Raw genomic sequence first — 21,603 nt, forward strand, 5'->3', positions numbered from 1 at the left:
GGGTAATATATCACTTTTAAGTCGCTATTTGCTAAACGTTGAACACTTTCTTTAGCCGCACTCAATGTTACGCACATTGTTATGTTTACAACGCAATAGACGTCATGTAACAATGTGTGTCCATTTCGATCGTATGTCTGAGAACCCATTTTGACGTACAACTACGTTTTTCATTAAGGGTGCCACCAAATCAGAAAACAGGTCACGTTTTTTTGAAATAAAGTTAACGTTAATAACTATTTTTGCCGCGAACGGATTTTGACAATTTACATACCAAACGAGTCTGAAATTCTCTAAGATTTTTTTATGCTATATGTTACAATCCCCTGGTGTGTAAATGGTTTTAAAATGATGAAAACTAGAAGCATTTCCATTTTCCCATACATTTGTCATTTGTGAGCTTCCCTTCCATGCCGTTAATAACGAGCAACTTATCAGCGATCAACGTAGGGGAATGATTTAAAATCCGTGAACAAAGAAGAGAAGATGAAGAAGAAGAAAAAGAAGAAAAAGAAGAAGAAGAAGAAGAAGAAGAAGAAGAAGAAGAATGAACGAACTGGAATATTTGCCTAGAGCAATGATTTTCAACCGGTGGGGAATTCCCCCCTAGTGGGGAATTTGGTCATTAAAAGGGGGAATTGTGCAAGGGAATATTGCACATTTGTACGCTTTGAAGATGACAATGATAAGCAAAAATTGCCACAAAAAATTTATTGGATGCGCTAAAATTAGCGATCCTCGGCAAACATTTCCAAATCTGAAATGTAATGTTCAGTTGAACAACTTCGCAATGTTTGGAAGACTTTTGTCAGTGAATGATAATGTGAATTATTTCGGATCAATTTCAGAACAAACTCATCGATCTACAAATGATCGGAAATGATATGCAGAAAAAAGCGTTACGAGTGTTGTTGTCTTTTGCGTAGAATTTATGTGAATCTGGATTTCCTACAATGCTGCTGACAGAGTGACAGAGTTAGAGTAACAGAGTGGACATCGATGACATGAGGTGTGCTTTTGACCAGGTTTTCAAGAATTACGATTTTGGCGGAAATCGTTCAGGCGCAGGTGCCATACTGACTTTCCTAGCTTTATATACCTTTTTTTTGTAATCAGATACAAATATAAAACTATATACAGACTTTCAAACAAAATACCGATAGGGGTGAAGCACTGGGATTAATTCTCGTAAAGAGGGGAATTGAGCAAAAAAGGTTGAAAACCACTGGGCTAGAGCATAAATATTGGATCTCATTGAGGCAAACTTTCAGTATCGTTCTAGATACGAAGCAATGAAAATCGCTCGTTCTTTCTTTTTTTGCGTCATCACATGTCTTCGTTTCAGATTGAGCTGTGGACGAGACCAAATTACTTGCTGATGTCTCTAGCATTCCAATCATTACATCAAACCGACACCATTCCATTAAGGTTATGAACCACACAATTGTGTAAGGAATCATCAAACAAGGCTATAATCGGCTCACCAAGAAAATAATTATTCGGGGATTTTGTGTGTGATTTGATTTCTCAAGACAGTAGCAAAACTATCACCACCAAGGATGACAGCTAAGCTTATCGAGACCGGAAATATCAATAGAAAGGGCTTCTGTTAAGAAGAGCGCAAAGCGGAGATAAATGTGTGTGTAAAATAATATCCGAAGTTATTAACAAGCAACTTGAACGAAATAACAGCGTAGTTCTACGTCAACAAAGTGGTCGTGTCTTGGACACAATCTCCTATAATTTTTTTGAAATTTTCGGGCGCAAAAGCGATATTTACTTACAAACGGGTCTATGGACTCTTAGATGTACAAGCAAGAATGCCCGAAAAGCGTATTCTACTGTACATTGCAGACCACGAGGGTCCTATACAGTTTTGGCAGATTTGGTAGGCTTCCACTATACTAGAGATTGACAAACCGTTCGCGAACGGTACGAAAGAACTACTTCGCCAAAAAGAGTGAACGAACGGTCGTTCTTTTTTAACACACGAACTGATAGCGAGCGACCGGTTTGCGAACGAACTGATTCCGAACGAACTGTTTGCGAGTGAACTGTTCGGGAGCGAACTGATTGAGAGTGAACTATTTTGAACGAACTGTTTTCGAGTGAACTATTTGGAAACGAACTGTTCGTGAACGAACTGATCGAGAGTGAACTGTCTAACAGAAAATATAAAAATTGAACATATTCTATATACTATTGTTGGCTGATAAAAATATTTTCACATACATTTTGCGACTTTCAAAGGAGAATCACCTTTTCTTTCTCACGTAATTTCAAAAATAGAAATTCCATACAAATAAAAAATGCTAGGATATGAATGGCTGTCTATGTATGTTGGAGGCTAGCTAACATTCTATGTTGTTTTTGATGTCCATATTGATACCACTGAGCGAAAGAGCGAAAGAGCGAAAGAACGGTTCACAAGAATTGGTTCACTTAGATGAATGGTTAGCGAATGAACCGTTAATCAAAGTGGACTGTTTTGCCCATCTCTACACTATACCCAGCTAAATATTTGGCTTCATCAGGAACATATTGGAGAAGACAAGAAAACTTGCAATTATTTTTTTTTTGCTCCGTCGATGGTAACACTGCATTCCCCATTTCGGGACGATAATATTCGGCTACTCGTTCAGTCTGATCGGATGGTTTTTAGTGTCAAGATGTACAATTTACAAGAATGTGTATTTTTAGTGAAATCGTATTACTCGAGCAACCGAAGCCTTAATTAATTTTTGTTTTCTTATGGAAAGAATTTCAACATTTCTCGTCGTACTCTACATCTGGGGGTACGTGAAGAACCGTTGCTATGTTAATAAGCCACACAATTTGGAGGAACTTAAAGAAGTAATAACTCGGATTTTCAACAGCATCGAAGTCGTAATGTTAGAGTTGTGCATGAAGAATGTTGTTCACCGTTAAAAAGGCGTTATCAAAAAAGGGGTGGTCACATCGAAAATGTCCTAGAATAAGCTTTATTTTTGTTGTCTAAAAATAAAAATCGGTTCACTTTTGTGGAAGTTACTAAAATTTGTTGCGTGAGCGTTTAATCGGAAAGACCCTGTACATTTATCATAGAAAAGAAGACAATCACATACCCTCTACGATATCTATCGGCAGGATAAGGTTTTGACCTAATTATGAAGATGTGTCAACGCTCATATTAGGTGCGACACTGTGTTCAACCTTATTGTAAAAAGACGGGTGAGTAATGTCTGGACATAACCGAAGAGACGTAGTACTATACCAAGGGCTGTCAATTTAAATATCTATCGAATATCCGAGTAGCTTTTTCTGTAAAAATTAGTTAAATTACATCTCCAGCGCTCCAAAAAATATCACTCCTAAACAAATAATTCACAAATTATACTATTCAGCATCTTTCGCAGCAAAAATTCGAAATTGATTGTGTTGGTGGTAAATATAACAGTGAACACAACTCTCGCTTTTGGAAAATCTCTTCTTTCCATTCGGCTCAATTCGGAAACCATGCACGATTTCTTATAAACTGAAGGATCGATCTCGAAAACCCCAACCATCAATAAGCATAAAAACACGTCTAAATTAACACCAAAATCAGTTTATAGATTTTATTATTTGAATATGCGAATATGAATATGAATTCATCGTATTTTAAATAAATTTTAAGATATCTTTTATAAAAGGTATAGTGGTCCTGGAAAGCGCCAATGGATTGATTTCAGTTCTAACGATGCCGAAATTTTTGTCCTCTTTTTGCCGATGCGATCGATGAATGCAGCCGCAGGTAATTTCACATCAGTATCATGACTGTGTGCTGGATCGATTACATGAAAGCCATGTGTTACGGTTGTCTGATTGATGAAAACACGTTAGTCTTTGCTAGTGATATTTGTGGAACAATGGCGTTGAATTCTCCGCAGACTGCAGACTTTTTATTGTCCATTATATTTCGCTGTTACGCTGGTTGCCCCTTTTGGTCGAACACATTTTAGGAACATAAATTGGACCAATCAAAACGAGGCACATTGTGCGTTTGGACAATGTTTGACATTTCAAAATTATTCAATTGTTTAACTCAAGGAAAATTGTTATTTATTGTGGTAGATGCGTAATAATATTTCTTATCAATTAATGATTTTGATTAATGATTGAAACATTTTTGCGATCTATTGAGAAATGCTCGTGTTATAAGCGATCGAAATCTTTAATTTTTTCTCACGTATTCAGTGTCTAAATTTTCATTTTGATCTCTATATTTTTCGTTTAATCGCAGAGCTGCAATTTGTCACAGTCACTGCATATATTTGGACTACTATGACGACCATTGCAACATTACCACCAAACGACGTGCAACAAAATATAAACCGACAAAACAAATTCCTCACTCTTTGATGCTAGATAGTTTGTCAGATTGTTTTGACCATCAAAGAATGTTGCAAGTCAGCGCACTTTGATCGTCAAGACAAGAAATACCATGTCACCTGATATAATGGAGGTTTACACGTTTACCAGGATGCATTTGTTCACGTTGCTACCTGAATACCATTCTTATATAAAATGCTAAAACTTCCAGGAGGACAAATGATATAACTGAGTCTAAACGGACTTTCAAATGCGTGATTTTCGATGTCAGGCAGAAATTTTAACGAAAAGAGAAATTTCTTCATTATTTCAGCATGTGGAGATTGTTCAAGTTTTGGTCAATTATATATTCCGTTGCCTAAATGGTTTGCAATCGCTCACACGTTATCGCGTGTTCACCATAGTATTTACTTCAGTAAATACAAGAAGCAACAACCGGAATGAAAACCGAAGCTTTGCTCGATGAAAATAAAATGCAATCTGCGACAATCATCAATTCATTATGGACAATTTTACCGCCTACTTAATCGGTCAAAGCGTATTGACAAAACTCAGTAACAGGCAAATTGTTGCATCGTACTCTGTCAGTCACCATTCGACCGAGAATTTTGTCAGTAGGAAGTGACTAACGTGCCTCGTCAGTTGTCAGTGACATTGATGAAAAAATGCAGCTCTGTTTAATCGTAGTTCTTCGTCGAAAAATGATTACAAATGAACCATTTTTTTTGCCCATCGCTTACTACAAATTTTTACAGTCTTTCTGACTAGCCATTCTTTACGAACGGGCCACCGTTCGTTTGGGCATGTTATTGAACCTCCGTGAAAACCGTATTCAAATTCAATTGTTGTATAAAGATATTGAAAGAAATATCAACAAAAAAACATATAAAAAAACAGTCAACAAAATAGGCTCTGTACGCTTCATGCTGAAAGTTATGACTCTGCTATTTGTATCAATTCGTACTGGTATTATTTCTGAACATTTTCACTGATTTATTGCGCTGCTTTGCCGTTTCATGTAAAGGACGGTTCATTTTTATTGAGCGTGATTGTACGGGGTGGAATGGGCATACCTGCTTGAGCCATTATGACCAGGTATTTTTTCAACATAACCTGTTAAAACAGCTGTCAAAATTTGTAAACATAGTTGAAAATAGTTAGATGTGGAATCATGGTGTGGAATTATATCAGAACATCCGATTGTAAAAAGTGGTAACAGACCTTGAACGCGGCCAACAATGCAGCGAAGAGAAGTACGACAGAGTGACAAGCATCCTTAGTGCATTGTGTCTCGCGAGAAACACTTAAACGTTATCTACGTTGTGCAGACCCTTTGCTGCTCCATATTTCTAACCCTTTCAATAGTCAAAAGCAATTAGCCGGAATAGATTGGCTGACTGGTTTTCGAAAGTGTCACCCACAAATCTCACTTCGGACATCAGAAGCAACATCCGCTGCTAGGACTAAATGATTTAATCGCGTTGCAGTCGGGAAATTCTACGATTTACTGGAGGACGTACAGCAGAAATACACCAAAAAGGCAATTCAACGTCGATAAAACATCAGTGATTCCAGTAACTATCTTCGTTTCCATAGGAGCAGCAAGTAAACTAAAAATTATTATCTTTATTCAACAGGTGTAGACCAACATGAAAACATGAAAACTGAATGGAATACAATGAAATACACGTAAAAGTTGCAAAATAGAATAAGCTTTCGTTTTATGAACTCGTTACGTTATTCCCCTACGAAAACATGCTTAAATTATTGAATCAATAAACATGGTCATATTGCACCGCATGGTGGCCCGTTTTGCCCCGTAGTGTTTTCGATCGATGGAAATGGAACACATTGTTGAAAGTGTAATTTTTCCACATAAATCTTTTTTAAAACGTATTCATACAATCTACATCGATCAATAAGGTTTCAAATTGTGATATTTTAATATGTAGCACCTTCCAGACCGGGATCACTCCTCAAATTATAGAGAGTTGTTTAGCAGTACGGATGATGCGGAATCGTCGAGATTTATCAAAACAGAAGAATTATTCTTCACGCATACACCTACAAAATGAAGAGTGTTCATGTTTTTTTTTAAATGCTCACTGAAAAACGCCAAATTAAAGTTGACCAAATTATGATCGTTCCACCCTTTTTCTTGAAACTCAGAAACTAAATAATCGGTAATCGGTAATGAATTAGAGAGACTTTAAACTCTGACAGTTCATTCGTCTCTACAACTAAATAATATCATAAGCCGCGTCATTTGTATCTTCACATGCATTGTTACTCACTTAACATTTCTATCAAATTGCATCAGGCACAATACTTACCCAGAGAATGAGTAACAGGGCAACAGCGAGACGAGATTCCTCCGATACGGATAAAATAACATTCTCCGTCTGCCTGCCGATCCACTCGATCAACCCTAACTCGGCGAGAGCCTCCATCAGGATGAACAAGGCAGCAAAAAACAGCAGGGTGGACCACTCTACGCGAGCAATCACCGATTCGATGTCTTCCCTGTGGAGAAATTTTACGTTTCACGGATCGTTGGTGAACATCGCATCGCAAATGCTTACCTGTCGGCAAGAATTAGCAGCAGTACAGCTCCCAGCAGCGCTGTCCAGCCGAGTGAGAGCTTCTGTATATCGGGAGCCGAGTGCAGGAAGAAGAACGTAATCACGAAGGCTAGCGTAACGGCGGACTTGATCAAAAGGGTGGTGTTTCTGATTGGGTACTGTTGGTGGGAAGAAGATACCTATAATCCGTTACTCAGTGGTTTAAATAATTTCAACTTACCTTGTTCCTCAACTCCTCCAAGGTAGCCTTGTAGCTTTCGGCAGGAACGGAACCGGTCACCAGCTTCTTCTTGAGTGCCCGCGAAAGTCGATTGACTTTTTTGAGCAGCGTTTCGCGTACCAGATCCTCATCCTTCGAGTAGGATGACAATGACGCAGCTGCACGCTGCCAAACAGCGATCTCATGCCGTATCTCCTGGACGTCCTGAGGCTCATTGAAGCGCAGATCACTGGCAGTTTTGAACTTCATCCGCAGTTGGAAATAGGTTGTTACCATCACGATCGCGATTGGGATTGCCATGTGCAGAGTGAATGTTGCGAAGTTGACACCCTGGAATGGAAATTACGGGTTTAATCACATGTGAAAGAAAGAAGCTTTAAAAGGGTGTACTTACATTCTTGGAGATATAACTATTCGATGCAATGATGACATTTGGAGGATCGCCCACCGGTGTAAGGGTACCTCCAACATTCGAGTAGATCACCATTGACATCAGCACCGGCACTGGATTTAACTCCATTACCTCGCACAACCTTATCGTGACCGGCGTCATAAGTAACACGGTGGTCACATTGTCCAAAAATGATGACAAAACAGCCGTGAAGATACACAAGCAGTTGACTAAAGGCCACACCTGTCCGTTCGTCACTTGATAGGCGTAAACGGCTAGGAAATCGAAGATACCAGTCTCCGATAGAATGGCGACGAGGATCATCATTCCGAACAGTAGCAGTAGCGTTTCGACGTCGATCCACGAGATCAACTTCGGCATACTGGGTCGCTCATCCATTGCCGCAAGCACACCGATTGCCAACGTGGATGCAACGATTGCCGCAAACGTACGATGCACCACTTCCCAGATGATCAGTACGTATAGACCAAGCAGAACGACCGCGGCGTAGATTACACCCGTTTCCTTGTCCATCGGGGTCGAATCGTACGTGAACTTGACGGGAATATCGGCTTCCACATTGGAGGTCATGTGAACACGGATCACCGCCTTCCCGCTGGTGACCTTACGATGGCTGACGGGACCGATGTCGAACACGTGTTTCCGAGTTATTTCGTCTGCCTGATCGATCATTTCCGGGTTAATCGGAACGGGCAACATCCACACATCTGTCACGTTCTGCAAAGACAATAAGGTTTTAGGTGCGACTAGCTCAATTGGAGTGCCGTATAGAATTACTTACTTCCACGTGTTTAACTTCATGTTCCTGTACATAGGAGAGGTTTGAACTATTGCTATTGGTGTAAAGCAGCTGCAAGTTGACCGAGACGTAATTACTCGTCATGTTGTGCTGCTGATCGTTTAGGAAGGCACCTTTGAGGTAAATTCCAACCCTCGGTCCCGGTGGTGTGTACGGCAATATGTACGCTGAAACGAGATCGAAGTCATGCGTTCAAGAAGTCGAATATCTATAAGAGGTGGTCGACTTACTTCTCACTCTGCCCTCTGGAATCGACATCTGGCGGGGTTCCAGTTCTTTCTCGTTCTTGGACATCAGAAAGCCGGTGAAGATGAGCCACACCACCAACAGGGCGGAGATTTTTACAAACGAGAATACCTTACCGTGGTGACTGTGTGGATGACCGTGCATTGCGTGCATCGTTACCTCGGTATCGTCGCCGTCCCCGTCCACCGTTACGTTGGGGCCATGCTTCTCCCCGTTATGCTGCTGTTTGCCGCCGCGAGGTGTTGTCTCGATCGACGTCAGCTTTCCGTCTGCACCGTCCACCCCATTCTCGGGGTTTGTGACTTTGATTGTGATAAACTCTTTACTATTGTCATCGCCATCATCCGCCGAAACGTCTTCGTTCGGCAGCGGATCGTCGTCAGGGCCTGTCGGGTCAAGAAGAGGGAAGCATTATACAATTTGTTTACAGAGGTTTTTTTTCGTGTGTAAATCCGTAGACGTTTTTACGTAGGACTAAGTTTTTCAGGAAGGGTGCACAAAGCAGGTCACGTTTTCATGAAATAAAGTTGACGTTAGTAGCTATTTTCATCAAGAACGAATTCTGATGATTTGCATACCAATCGAATCTGAAATTCTCTAGGATTTGTTTGATATGCTATACATTATAATTCCCTAATTTTAAATTAATGAAAACTGGAAGTATTCCCGTTTTTCTTTCATTTGTTCTGCCGATTTGTGTACTTACCTACCCGTACCATCAATAACGAGCAACTGATACATTCGTTTCTGTTCGTCTCCAACTTATTTCGTATAAATAAGCCTTCCACGATTTTTAATAACACCACAAGACACTCCGTTCGATGTTTGTGGTGCAAACAACGTTTGCTGACGAGCGTCAAGCGATGATTATTTGTCTTTCTCAAGACAGGTGAAAAAGGAGCTTGGAGTAGAGTCTTTCTACGAGGGTCCTTCTGAGAGCTAGAGGCCAATGAATTGAAAAACTTTGAAGCCTCTTTAACCCCTTGCCGTACAATTCAATTTCCAACAGCACGACCCAAACACGAGTGCATCGAGGCTTTCCGCTACTCTGCTGAGTGTATCTTACATGGGCGTTCTATGATGTACAAATACATGTTGTGAACTAGTTGTTTAAGTTATATAGTTATATGTTATATAGTTTCAAACGAAAAAAAAACGGACAATTGATTGGTACATAAAAATTAATAACAATTCATTTTTTTAAAGTTCATTGAATATTTTAGAAATTTTAGACAGTCTCGAGCGAGCAAGCGAACACAGTACAATGAACGGTGATGTTGCAAAATAGCAGGGCGATTTCGCCCACATTCACTACAACAGCCTCGTAGAAGAGGAAGGCTTATGTATCAAAGACGTGAAATTTTCGCGGCAGTGCGTATATAGAAAAGTATCCAAAATTTTGAAATATGGACACATACTGCATTTATTAGGTGTACCGGTAAGTTTCTTCGATTTTACAACAAATGGCGTAACTTGATTATTTGTCCAGTGAATCAAATTTCCAGACATTCGTTGGAAAGGTACTGTCATTGCGCGTCTTTTTCAGTATATGTCGAAAAGTTGAGGCGTAAACAACATAGTTTTTTGTCACTTCGAATATGTCGAATTTCGTACCAACGAGGGTGTTTTTGCAGCGAGTGTTACTTCATCACTTCAACTTCAAGAAAAAAGCTGCGGAAAGTCATCGCATTTTTGTGGAAGTTTATGGTGACCATGTTCCAACTGAGTGAACGTGTCAGACGTGGTTTGCACGGTTTAAAAGTGGTAATTTTGACTTGGAAGACGAAAAACGTTCCGGACCACCAACAAAGTTTGAAGATGAAAAATTGGAGGCTTTACTCGATCAAGATCCGTCACAAACGCAACAAGAACTTGCAGATACACTTGGAGTAGCTCAACATCGACGGCCGTGCGGAATATTCACGGCCAGAAAGTTATGCCGTCTATTTGGTGGGACCAGATGTGTGTGGTGAACTATGAGCTGCTAAAACCGAATGAAAATATGACGGGGGACCTCTACCGACGACAATTGATGCGTTTGAGCCGTGCACTGAAGGAAAAATGGCCACAATACAAACAAAGATACGATAAAGTTATTCTGCAGCACGACAATGCTCTGCCGCATGTCGCGAAACCGGTCAAAACATAGTTGGAAACATTGAAATGGGAGGTCCTATCCCACCCGCCATATTCTCCAGACATTGCTTAAAAAGCGAAAAGCTCAGACAACATTTGACGATTCTCTACATCAGTAATTTATTGTAGAAGATCCGAAAGACACTGGCATACACTCTCTGTCCAACTTCTATAAGACCAGACGATGATCTTGCTGCTTTGTGTCATTAAATGCAAGCAACGTTTCGATTTCTATTCTAGTGTATTGGTATTGGTAACTACCATACACTGCATGGTTTTCATATGAGTGTGTGCAAGCGCTGAGTGTAAACGAATGTTTTTGTATTTTTCAAGGGTCAAGTTTGTATAAGACCAATCACATTTTCCGTTGTTTTAGTTATTTTGATCCATAAACCAAGAAAATGTTGATATCAGAGAAATTTCTCGTCGGATTGGACAATCCCATCAAGTAGTATTCAATTGTGCGGCGAATCGTAAAGGAAGAAGAGAGCTCCACGTAAATTGAAGCTCTCTGACCGAGATAAGCGGGAAATAGTTAGAACAGTTTCGAATACCTCAAAATTGCTTACGCAAATAAAGCAATCTTTGAATTTAAATGTTTCCCGAGAGACAATTCGTCTAGTTTTGGTAAAATTTACGGAAGAAGGAACAGTATATTTTAACCAGGAACAGGTTGGTTTGGGTGGGATTCTGTGTATTGAGTTTGACAGCTTTTTCATCCCTCAAAATGAATAACAAATAGCGAATTCGTTTTTGTTCAGTTTCAACCCTAGTGCCGCACTAACTGCTGTCAAAACGTTTTTTTATTCACTCAGTTTCGCACTCAGTGTCGCACTAGTTCGCCCCGAAAGCTGTTAGTTTCGCACTGAGATGTTTCACGGGTTGGCACTCGGGTTCACCAATACAACTATACTGAACTGTCAAGTTCCGAGTATTGTTTTGGAAAATCTGAAAATAAAGACTATGAAAATGGAAAACCTGCTGCTTTTGCTTTTGTATTTTTGGAATCGTAATCCAATTCGGATTCTGATTTTGAAGAGTATATTCGAGTAGACAGCATTAAGCTACGTGTTCTTTCATTGGGAGGCGGAAATAATGATGGATATTCAGGTGGAATAAACCTGCTTTCAAAATCATGATCTAATGATGATTTTATATTATAATAGTAATTATTTGTGGAACAAACAGGAAATGCATTGACAAATGGTTAAGTGAGTGTTAGAACTACATGTGTTAGGGAATCAAACAATATGAAGTAAAAATTTTCATTCAAACTTTTATATTTTTACACTGCACTTGGTCCTTCTGATCTGATAGAGAATAATTTACCTCCCAAGCACGAATATCGTCACCAGATGTCGACACTGTACATTTGTCGTAGCAAATATAAACAAATCAAACTATATAACGCACACCAACAAACCCCCGCATTCGTGAAACTGAAAACGTTTTTTTATTACAGAGTCAGTTTGGCACTGACTCAGTTTTAAAAACGAATTCGCTAAAAGATAACGTACATATTCCTGAATCCTTTCTCCTACCGTTTTTGCGTTGATATCGTCGTACAAAATCACATCCAGCAAGACAATGCCGCTATTTATACCAGCAAGGAAACTAAGCAATGGATCAAGGACCAAAAACTTGACTTACTGGGCTGGTTGACTTGCTCTTCAGACATAAATCCTGTTGAAAATCTTGGAGGGATCCAAGTACGCAGAATCTACGCTGAGGGAAAGCAGTACACTACGGATGATGAAATGAAGGCCGCAATTTCGGAGACATGAGAAAATATCGAGTGCTGCAGAATTTGGTAAACAGCATGCCAACACGAGTTTTTTAGGTTATTAACCGAAATGGCATGGTTACCAATTATTGACATGTTAATCTGCCAATTGTTTTGAATTTTTCATTGATAATATTTATGAATTTTGAAGTGGTCTTGTAAAAATTGAACAGCTGAAGTTATAATCTTTGAGGCGAAAAAATAAACAAACGACTTTTTTGAACGAAATTGACGTTAAATATACTTTATTCAAAGCATTCAACAATGTATAAACATATCTTGTTGAAACTTTAACTGTTTGTGTTATAACGAAATATATTCAAGGTGATCTTATAGAGGTTGGACAGAGTGTATACGTGATACACAAATCAAATGCAGAATTCGTTGAACTGCAATGAGATAGGAGAGAGGAAATATTGCGATTCAAGCACCGCCTTTTTTCTATATTTCGTAGAGATATTTGAATCAATCGATAGAAGGAAAATATTGAGCAACTGTAAAATGTGAAACACGGCGTCCTGACGCTCGTTTAACCATTTGTCGATATTTTTATTGATATTTCCACTAAAACTCTTCTTTACAATATACAAATAATCCCCCTTATGCCGAAACCCGATCGGGTTTGAAATTAGCACGTTAGCATTCTGTTCGAACGATTCTAAAATCATTCTAAAATCCATCCCACATTGAAAACCAATCGACATATGCAAAAGTGGCAGCATTGCATAGAAGCGAAACAAAATTGTATCTGATAGTGATTTCATATGCTAGGAAAATTATAAAAAAAATAGTTACATTGGGGTGAGAAAAACGTGTTTAAAGTATGAATGACACCAAGTAATAGTTTTCGTTCATATTTTAACAATTTGAAACTTCATTCGGGCATGTTAATGTGATATAGAGTAAATATCTTCACGAATCCGGACGAATTATATTTTTTTTTCTTTCTTTATTAAAGAGATTTTCAGCCAAAGGCTGGTTCATCTCTAAATGAGAGAGTGGAGAGTCCTGAGGGAACTCTCCCAAATAGTGGGTAATTGTACCCCTTATTATGTTACACCCTAAACATGGAGCCCTGAGTGGGCTAGACCTATGAACATAAAATTTTCTATATTTTCTATTTTTATATTGGTTTCCGTTCTCGTTGTCCTAGTCCATGCCTGGTCTTTGCCTTGTAGATCCGTTGTTGCTGATCCTTTGCGTGTCCTTTCTATTGTTCGCGTCGTCGTGCTTATCCATTGAACATTGTTTCTGTTCTCGTTGTTCTAGTTCATGTCTCGTCTTCATTTTATTGACCCATGGTTGCCTTTCCGTTTATCGTGTCTACAAGTGGCATCACAGAGGGGTCTACTGCCGGTCGGGCCATCGCCCTCCTCCATTCGCGTGGTGTGTGTGTGTGTGTGTGTGTGTGTGTGTGTGTGTGTGTGTGTGGTGTGATTTACGTCCGGTTGTACATGTTGTTATCTTTTAAGTATGCATGATGGCTCCAAAGCCGTACTATGTACGGCTTTGGAGCCATCCGAGTAGCGAAAAGTGTGTACCGCGTACCGGGTATTTAAAAGTTCCACAATATGTTTCCGAACGGCTATGGGTTTAGAACCGGCCTTGTAGTGGTCCTTTATCGTTGTATCCATTTTTAATCGTCTCATATTCCAGCTTCTCGATCCATTCCATTGGATTCCGGATATCGGTGGAAGTTTCTGACCGGTTGTTTCCTGGAGGAGGCAGTTAGTCTCGACAAGGAGAAAACCTTCCCCGTTCGATCCTTCTGTCTTATTTATAAATACGATCGCACGGTGACATAATGTTTTCCTTATATAGAACCGGAACGGGAGTATGCCACTCTCAGCGCAAGCTGCGTCTGCGGGGGTAGACGGGAGAAGACCGGAGGTAGTGCGAATGGCGCGATTGTATGTGCGGTCGAATTTGTCCAGTAGGGTCTGGATACCTGATACCGTGAATTCCAATTCATAGGATCGGCGGGAGTTTACTATAGCATTACAGACGTTCATCCTCGTTTTCCGATTAGAGTTCGTGTGTCGACCGGCAAGGCATCTAAGTAAGTTGATACGACTTTGGCAATCATTTTTGACTCTATCGCAGTGCTGGCTGAAAGACAATTTACGGTCTACGGTGACTCCGAGAATCCGGATTGTTTTTCGTCTTGGGATGATTGTTCCTTGGATCCGGATCGGGGTGTTACTAATTCTGTGATTTGTATTACATATGTGGGTAAACTCGCTCTTAGAGGGAGATAGTTGGAAGCCCACTGAGGAGGCCCACTTCGCCACTCATGAAATGGCTTGGGCGAGCTTCCGTCTAACAAGCTTGATGGAGGCGCCCATTACCATTAGCATCACGTCGTCCGCGTATACGAAAACACGGATGCCCCTTGGTAGGTTCTCGAAAATGCTGTTCATTTTTACCAGGAAAAGTGTCACGGCTAACACGGACCCTTGGGGAACTCCGGTTTCTTCGGCGAATTCCCTCGATTTTTGATTTCCAACTATTACTCGGAAAGAACGAAGGCTCAGGAAACCCTTCACGAAGTGAAGCATGTGGCCTGCGATGCCCCATCTGTACAGCTGCTGCAGAACTGCCGGGGTCTAAGCTCGGTTATATGCTTTGGCAATGTCCAGTGCCGCTAATTCAGTGTGCAGACCCTGGAGGCGCAGCATGTCAGTGATATGGGACGATAGTCCTCTGGCGAGTGTCCAGTTTTGTTTGGTTTTTTAATCGGGACGACCAAGCTGCTGGACCATTCTCGAGGGAAATCGCGCTCAGTCCAGATCCGGTTAAAAACCTCCAGCAATTTCGACTTGCCTGTTGCGGTGAGTTCCTCAAGGAGTGGGTAACCAACATCGTCCGGTCCCGCTGATTTGCCCTTTCCGACGGCCAGCGCCAGGTTAAGTTCGCGGATGTGGAATGGTCGGTTGAGATTCGGGTTTGGGTCTATGTCTGGTATTTTGTATCTCCGTATTGAGGCTGTCTTGACATCGTTTTTTCTTTTGAAGTCTTCAGAGTAGCCATCCAACGCTGATATAGAATGGAAGTGGTTTCCCAGTGCGTTTGCGACTACGAGTGGATCAGTGGTAGTCTCGTTCATCACGGACAGGGTGATGCTTTTGCATTTCCTTTTCCCTGAGAGGGCGTTAACTCGTCGCCATAGCTCAGCCGATGTGCTTTCACTAGACACACCGTCGATGAACTCTCGCCAGCTGTTTGTTTTTGCGTTGCGTATCGTTTTCCTGCATTCGTTCCGAGCTGTCCGATAGAGTTCTACCGCCTTCATTTTGTCGGGGTGCCCAACGGGTATTCGTTTTGCCGCCCGTAGAGCCTTCCTCCTTCTTGATTTAACTGCTTCTTTTACATCAGGGGACCACCATCGGGTTGCCCTCCTGCCAGGGACTGAGCTGCTTCTCGGTATGGATGTGAGAGCTGCGTTGAACAGACCTTTCGAGAGTTGGTTCATGGTTGTTGGGCCGGGCTCCCGGATGAGTTGATCCAGGAAGCTTTCGACGTTGGTTTGATAGGCTGTCCAATCCGCTTGGTCATACTGCCACCGTGGTCGCCTGGTGAGCACTGAGGGTTTATCATCAGTCCGAATGATTATTGGGTAGTGATCACTCCCCATCGGGTCAGAGTGTGTTCCCCACAATAGGCGGGGAAGAAGATTTCGGCTAGAAAAGCTTAGGTCTATGGCTGTTTCGATACGACCGTGTACGAAGGTAGGAGACCCGTCATTTAACACTACGAGTTCCACCTCCTCCATGGCTTCTGTGATGGTAACTTCACGCTGGTTGTGGTTGGGACTTCCCCACGTCTCGTGGTGTCCGTTAAAGTCTCCTAGGGCGAGGATTGAACCGGTGATATTGCGCAGTGTGTTAATGAGCTCATTTCGTAGGTTGAGGATTCTCGGATTTGGTAAATATAGTGAAATGATAGTCACCGGAAATGGTTGGTGAACTTTCACTGCAATCTCTGGAAGCTCTGTGCATAGACTCACTTCGGTGAACTGAAACGGTTGACGAATTCCTATTGCGACGGAATGATAAAAATTGGAATGCACGCCTAGGACCCATCTGTATCGGCCACCTAGGGATCTGTTAAGTTTGATGGTATCGGCTTTGTGGACTTCCTGGATGGCTAACATAATTGGGCAGTACTTCTGAACAGTGCCACAGATTATCAAAATTTATTCACGAATGAAGGAATCAGATTTTTCCCAGTATCGGATGAATTCTCTTCTGTTGAAACTCAACACCATATCTGCCATAATGAGTATAACACAATAGTCGAGACGCGTGAACTTTGTCTGGTATATTGATCGAAAACAGCATGAATGAATTTCTAAAAGGCTACATTCAGGCACTTTCATTACTGTCAATAAATTTAGGTGATTATCACGTACGTTAAGTTGATCTTCATCGCTTGCAGTGAATTTTTATTGAAAACGTGTCACCCATTGCACATATAAATGATGGTGTATGCCATTTCCGTAAGTAGATTTATAAAACGTATTAAGAGTTGTTCTATACATTCCATTGCCGAAGTCGTCATAAACAAAAATTTTGTGTGATGAATTGCCATCCTTTACCATTAATCGATTGCACTCTCAATTGGTGACGTTGAATTTTATGCTCTGATTTCCACTAACACGCAATGATCTTCATTTTCGGCCTTACGAATACCATGGAGAAAAGGAAGATGCAAATGAAAAATGAACTTCGTGGCAAGCTGATGTTGATGTTCATTCCACTGGGGTTCATTGATAGTGTTGTTTCATATTTATCAACTCTCGCTTGAGCAGTAGATTATCATTACAAAGAAGGCAGAAATTCGCCGAATTTGAATGTCGTGAACGTGAATATTTTCAGCACTGCTTCTGAACCAGAAGTTCAATATCGCAGTAGTTGTTGAAGTAGCCGTTCATGTTCCATTGGATGGCTAGCGTTGAGCCTGTAAGGTGGCTGTTTCTGAGGTTCCGCTGTGGTACTGGGTCAGGTGACAACAGTGAGTTTGGCGATTGGACGTTCGAGCTTGTTAGGCGAGTTGCGGACCCCGACAGAGCTCCACCGACAGAAGCAGTCTGATTGAACCCCGCTGTAGGCAGAGGTGAGGGAGCCGCGGAAAGAAGTGTTGATGGTTTTGAAGGTGTTGTGGAATTGCCGGTCTTTGCCTGTCGCGAGTTGTGTTTCCGTTTATCTACTGTAGCGGTCATTCGCTCCGCAATTCTTGCTGAGCGTCGAAGGGGTTTTTCAGACTTTCGATTATTCGAGAAAATCCACCGGGCGCCGGGAGGTGGTCCCTAGTTCCGGTTTGTCTATAACTTCCGCATTAGGGGGGCCTCGGCTACCCAGGACTGTGTTCTTCCTGATGTGTTTCCCGTTGTCCTGCGAGGGATACGGGGGTGTTACCCGCTTGTCCGTCTCGCTTTCATAGGAGCTTCCTGTGTGATACACAATGAAAGAACGACCAATTTAACGATGTGTTCTCTCAAACATATGACACGTAGGGTGAACGCTTAGTTGTGACGTCATGACAGCGGCGTGAAAGACATCGACACCGCATAAACCTTTGCTTAGTAATCATTGGCCCTGGACTTCACTTTCATCATCAACGAGCACGAGGTAAGACGTTTCTCCGTTAGAATAGATACGCTGGGTGATTCCCAAAGAAAGATATATTTATGAAACACACATTGGCGATCCTGCCAGGAGTTGCTTAATAAAGCAACATTTAAAATCCTGGAACCTGATAATTTATTGTCAAGGTTTCAATAAATAAAAAAATTGTGAAAAGGGAATCACCCAGCTATTCGAAGAATTTAGTTTATGTCAATTCCTTTCAACGTAAAACTAAAAGTGTTGAAGCGGAACGGGATGTCCGCGATCAGACAGACAGGTTTCAGCGGAACGGGATGTCCGCAGTGATTTGGCCGAATGGAGTGTGTAGAGTAGTGGCGGAACGGGATGTCCGCAGATTTGCATTGTGATGAAAATTCAAAAGGAGTGTCCTCAGTATTTTGGCGGAACGGGATGTTCGCAAATTGCTCGTAGTGCAAAAAACTCTGTGTTTGAGCGGAACGGGATGTCCGCAGAGTAAAATGCCCAAAATTCAAACAGACTCAAATGTCGTTGCGACTATCCTTCTAGCGTTACAGAACGCCCATATTGGATCAATGTTCCGCAGTGTCTAAGAATACTTAGTCTAGATCTCACAGATTCATTTAGTCAAGAACTACCACATGATAAACTGTGCCAGTACAATTCCTTGCGACATGCTCCCGTATGTTAGTGGCAGTTATATTGCCTTTTCTTTGTGCGGTGTTCATCCCTAAATGTGAGACGATCAACGGAGAAGATATTGTATATTTGCCTTTACTTGAAATGTGCAAGATAACACTGAAACCATGTCGATTGTTGAATAACACGAGTTATTAAACCGAGTATCTAAAAAATATAACGAAACGTTGCATCCCTCCAAGTGTAAAAAAGTTTGGGAAGTGATGAAATTCAACGCAACATGATCTGTGGATTGCATTGCAAGGATCCACTGTACACCGATTACGAGCATCGTCAGATTCATTAACTCGTCGCCTGGGGAAAAGCAATTCAATATGTTCACCATTGCTATTTTTCGTCGTTGATTGGCACAATGCGAACAAATATTCTGCGTTAACGATCTTTGGCTAGCACAGTTCACGCAACATTTTTCATCGTTGCAATGATTTGGTTCGCCACCTGCACCTACGTGTGGCACATGAACTTCAAGGCGACCAAAAAATCCATTATCGAATCACTAAGGAATAATCGTATATCCTTTCAATTGTGTGGTTCTTGCCTCTGGTTCTGAGTGAAGGAAATCACGTAGTTGAGACTTGTTTCGTGGATTATGCAAATCGTCCCATAAGAGGGTTTCTTCCAGATCCTTAGAGATCTTTAGATAAACATGCAATATTATTGGCGAATACTTTTTGTGTACGAGTATTGTTGACGATAATTAAGTTGAAAATTTCCTGCGAAAATCTTTCGGATGGGAATCTGTTCCATGTTTACATTCTTGTTCCTCGAGGCAACAATTTTCTGGTTTTTTGGGAAGGGGAATCGACAGCAGCATTTTTCGATATTGCTCCCAATGCAAGTACAACATTGCAAAGGTGGGTACCCGATGCAACATCAGTGTGTGGAAAATCAAGTTAGCATGAATAGAGGATTGTTTGGTCGCACGTTGAAGGTTATTTTCTGAAATATTGCGTATTTATCAATCAAGTTAGTTGTACAAACGAAAAGATTACTATTATCAGCGTGTACAATTCTGCGCTTTTTTTTTGAGAAGAGGGAAGATGTGTGATACACAATGAAAGAACGACCAATTTAACGATGTGTTCTTTCAAACATATGACACGTAGGGTGAACGCTTAGTTGTGACGTCATGACAGCGGCGTGAAAGACATCGACACCGCATAAACCTTTGCTTAGTAATCATTGGCCCTGGACTTCACTTTCATCATCAACGAGCACGAGGTAAGACGTTTCTCTGTTAGAATAGATACGCTGGGTGATTCCCAAAGAAAGATATATTTATGAAACACACACTTCCCTCGCTGTCCTGCGAGGAATACGGGTGTGATACCCGCTTGTCCGTCTCGCTTTCTATGGCTCGCCATATATTGTGGCTTGTCGAACGAGTTGCGGACCCCGACAGAGCTCCACCGATGGAAGCAGTCCAGGAAGACCCCGCTACCGGCAGAGGTGAGGGAGCCGCGGAGAAAGTTGAAAGTACTCGTGAAGGTCCAGGAACTGGTGTTGTGTAGTTTCCGATAGTTGCCCTCCATTGGTCGTACTTTTTGGCATCAACTGTTGCGTCTGGTGGCATGGTATTCCACCCCGTAATTCTCGCAGATCGTCGGAGGGGTGGTTTGGTTTCTGTGACATCTGCGCTAGGAGCGCTCCGGCTGACCGGGACTACGTATCTCTTATTTTGTCCCACGTTGTCCTGCGAGGAATACGGGAGTGGGACCCGCTTGTCCGTCTCGCTTCCGATCTGTTTATTGAAGCTTCCCTCGTTGTCCTGCGAGGAATACGGGATTGAGACCCGCTTGTCCGTCTCGCTTTCGATTTGTATATTCATGCTTCCCTCGCTGTCCTGCGAGGAATACGGGAGTAAAACCCGCTTGTCCGTCTCGCTTGTTTACATTGGGTGTCGAGGGTTGTCTGTCAGTTCCGGTCCTCCAAAGACTTCCGCACTGGCAGGGCCTCGGCTACCCAAGGTTGTGTTGTCAGTGGTGAAATGGGAGTTCGTTTCGTCGGTTTGGGTGTGTGCATTGTCCTCTCTGTGCTTTCGAGTGTGGCTTTTCGCTTTGTTACGTGTGAGGACCATTGATGATTGCTCAATTGTGGTCTATTGTCTTTCTATTGACTGGAGAGGACATTCCTACTGCAAGTTACGGCAAAATCTCCATATGTTCCCGTGTTTCATCGTCTTCTGGATCATCAGAAGAGACGTTGAAGTCCATGCTGAAATCTCTGACTGATTGAGAGTTTTCTGCCTCTTCGTCAGAGATTTGTATGGCCTGGTCGGCTGTAGGCGATGTGCATTTCTTGTACTTTTTGGGGGCGGGTTTGTTGATCGATGAATTGTTTTGTGTGGTACCATTATTGCAAGAAGCGAGCTCTGGAGGTCTTTCCGCATTGGAATTTTCGTCGGTCCGACGTCCTTCCTTGCCACGCTTCTGCGAGTTTGATCGTTGAGAAGATCGGGATCGTGATCTGCGGTTGGATGTTATCAGGTTACTAGTGATGTTGCTGGTCGAGGTTTTTTCAATTGAAACAAATTCCTTTTTGGATTCTTTCGTCGTTGGTGTACTCTGGTTTTTCGAGGCAGTTATGATTTTAGGGGTTGAAGTACGTGTATTGGTGGCGTTTAGGACGGCCTCCAACTCAGCAATCCGCGCATCCTTCTCGGCGATTAGTTTGAATTTTGCTTTCATTGCCGTTATGAGGGCATCCATTTTCTTATCGCGTTTCGTAGCTTCCTGTTGGAGGAGTTGAATTTGTTGGTCCTTCTTCATAG

General features: G+C 41.7%; 1 protein-coding gene across 10 annotated transcripts in view; it reads right to left on the bottom strand.

The window, feature by feature from the left end:
- Nucleotides 1-21,603, bottom strand: part of LOC129780073 (P protein) — a 248,822-nt gene that overhangs the window by 2,500 nt on the left and 224,719 nt on the right. For all 10 annotated transcript variants that reach the window (XM_055787979.1, XM_055787980.1, XM_055787981.1 and 7 more), the window contains 6 exons: nucleotides 8,594-8,995; nucleotides 8,346-8,530; nucleotides 7,547-8,281; nucleotides 7,153-7,482; nucleotides 6,933-7,090; nucleotides 6,684-6,873 (listed from right to left, as the gene is read on the bottom strand). In XM_055787979.1, coding sequence (XP_055643954.1) covers nucleotides 6,684-6,873; nucleotides 6,933-7,090; nucleotides 7,153-7,482; nucleotides 7,547-8,281; nucleotides 8,346-8,530; nucleotides 8,594-8,995 — 2,000 coding nt within the window. The remainder of the gene's footprint in view (nucleotides 1-6,683; nucleotides 6,874-6,932; nucleotides 7,091-7,152; nucleotides 7,483-7,546; nucleotides 8,282-8,345; nucleotides 8,531-8,593; nucleotides 8,996-21,603) is intronic.

This window comes from Toxorhynchites rutilus, chromosome 3 (assembly GCF_029784135.1).
Source record: "Toxorhynchites rutilus septentrionalis strain SRP chromosome 3, ASM2978413v1, whole genome shotgun sequence".
Lineage (NCBI taxonomy): Eukaryota > Metazoa > Arthropoda > Insecta > Diptera > Culicidae > Toxorhynchites > Toxorhynchites rutilus.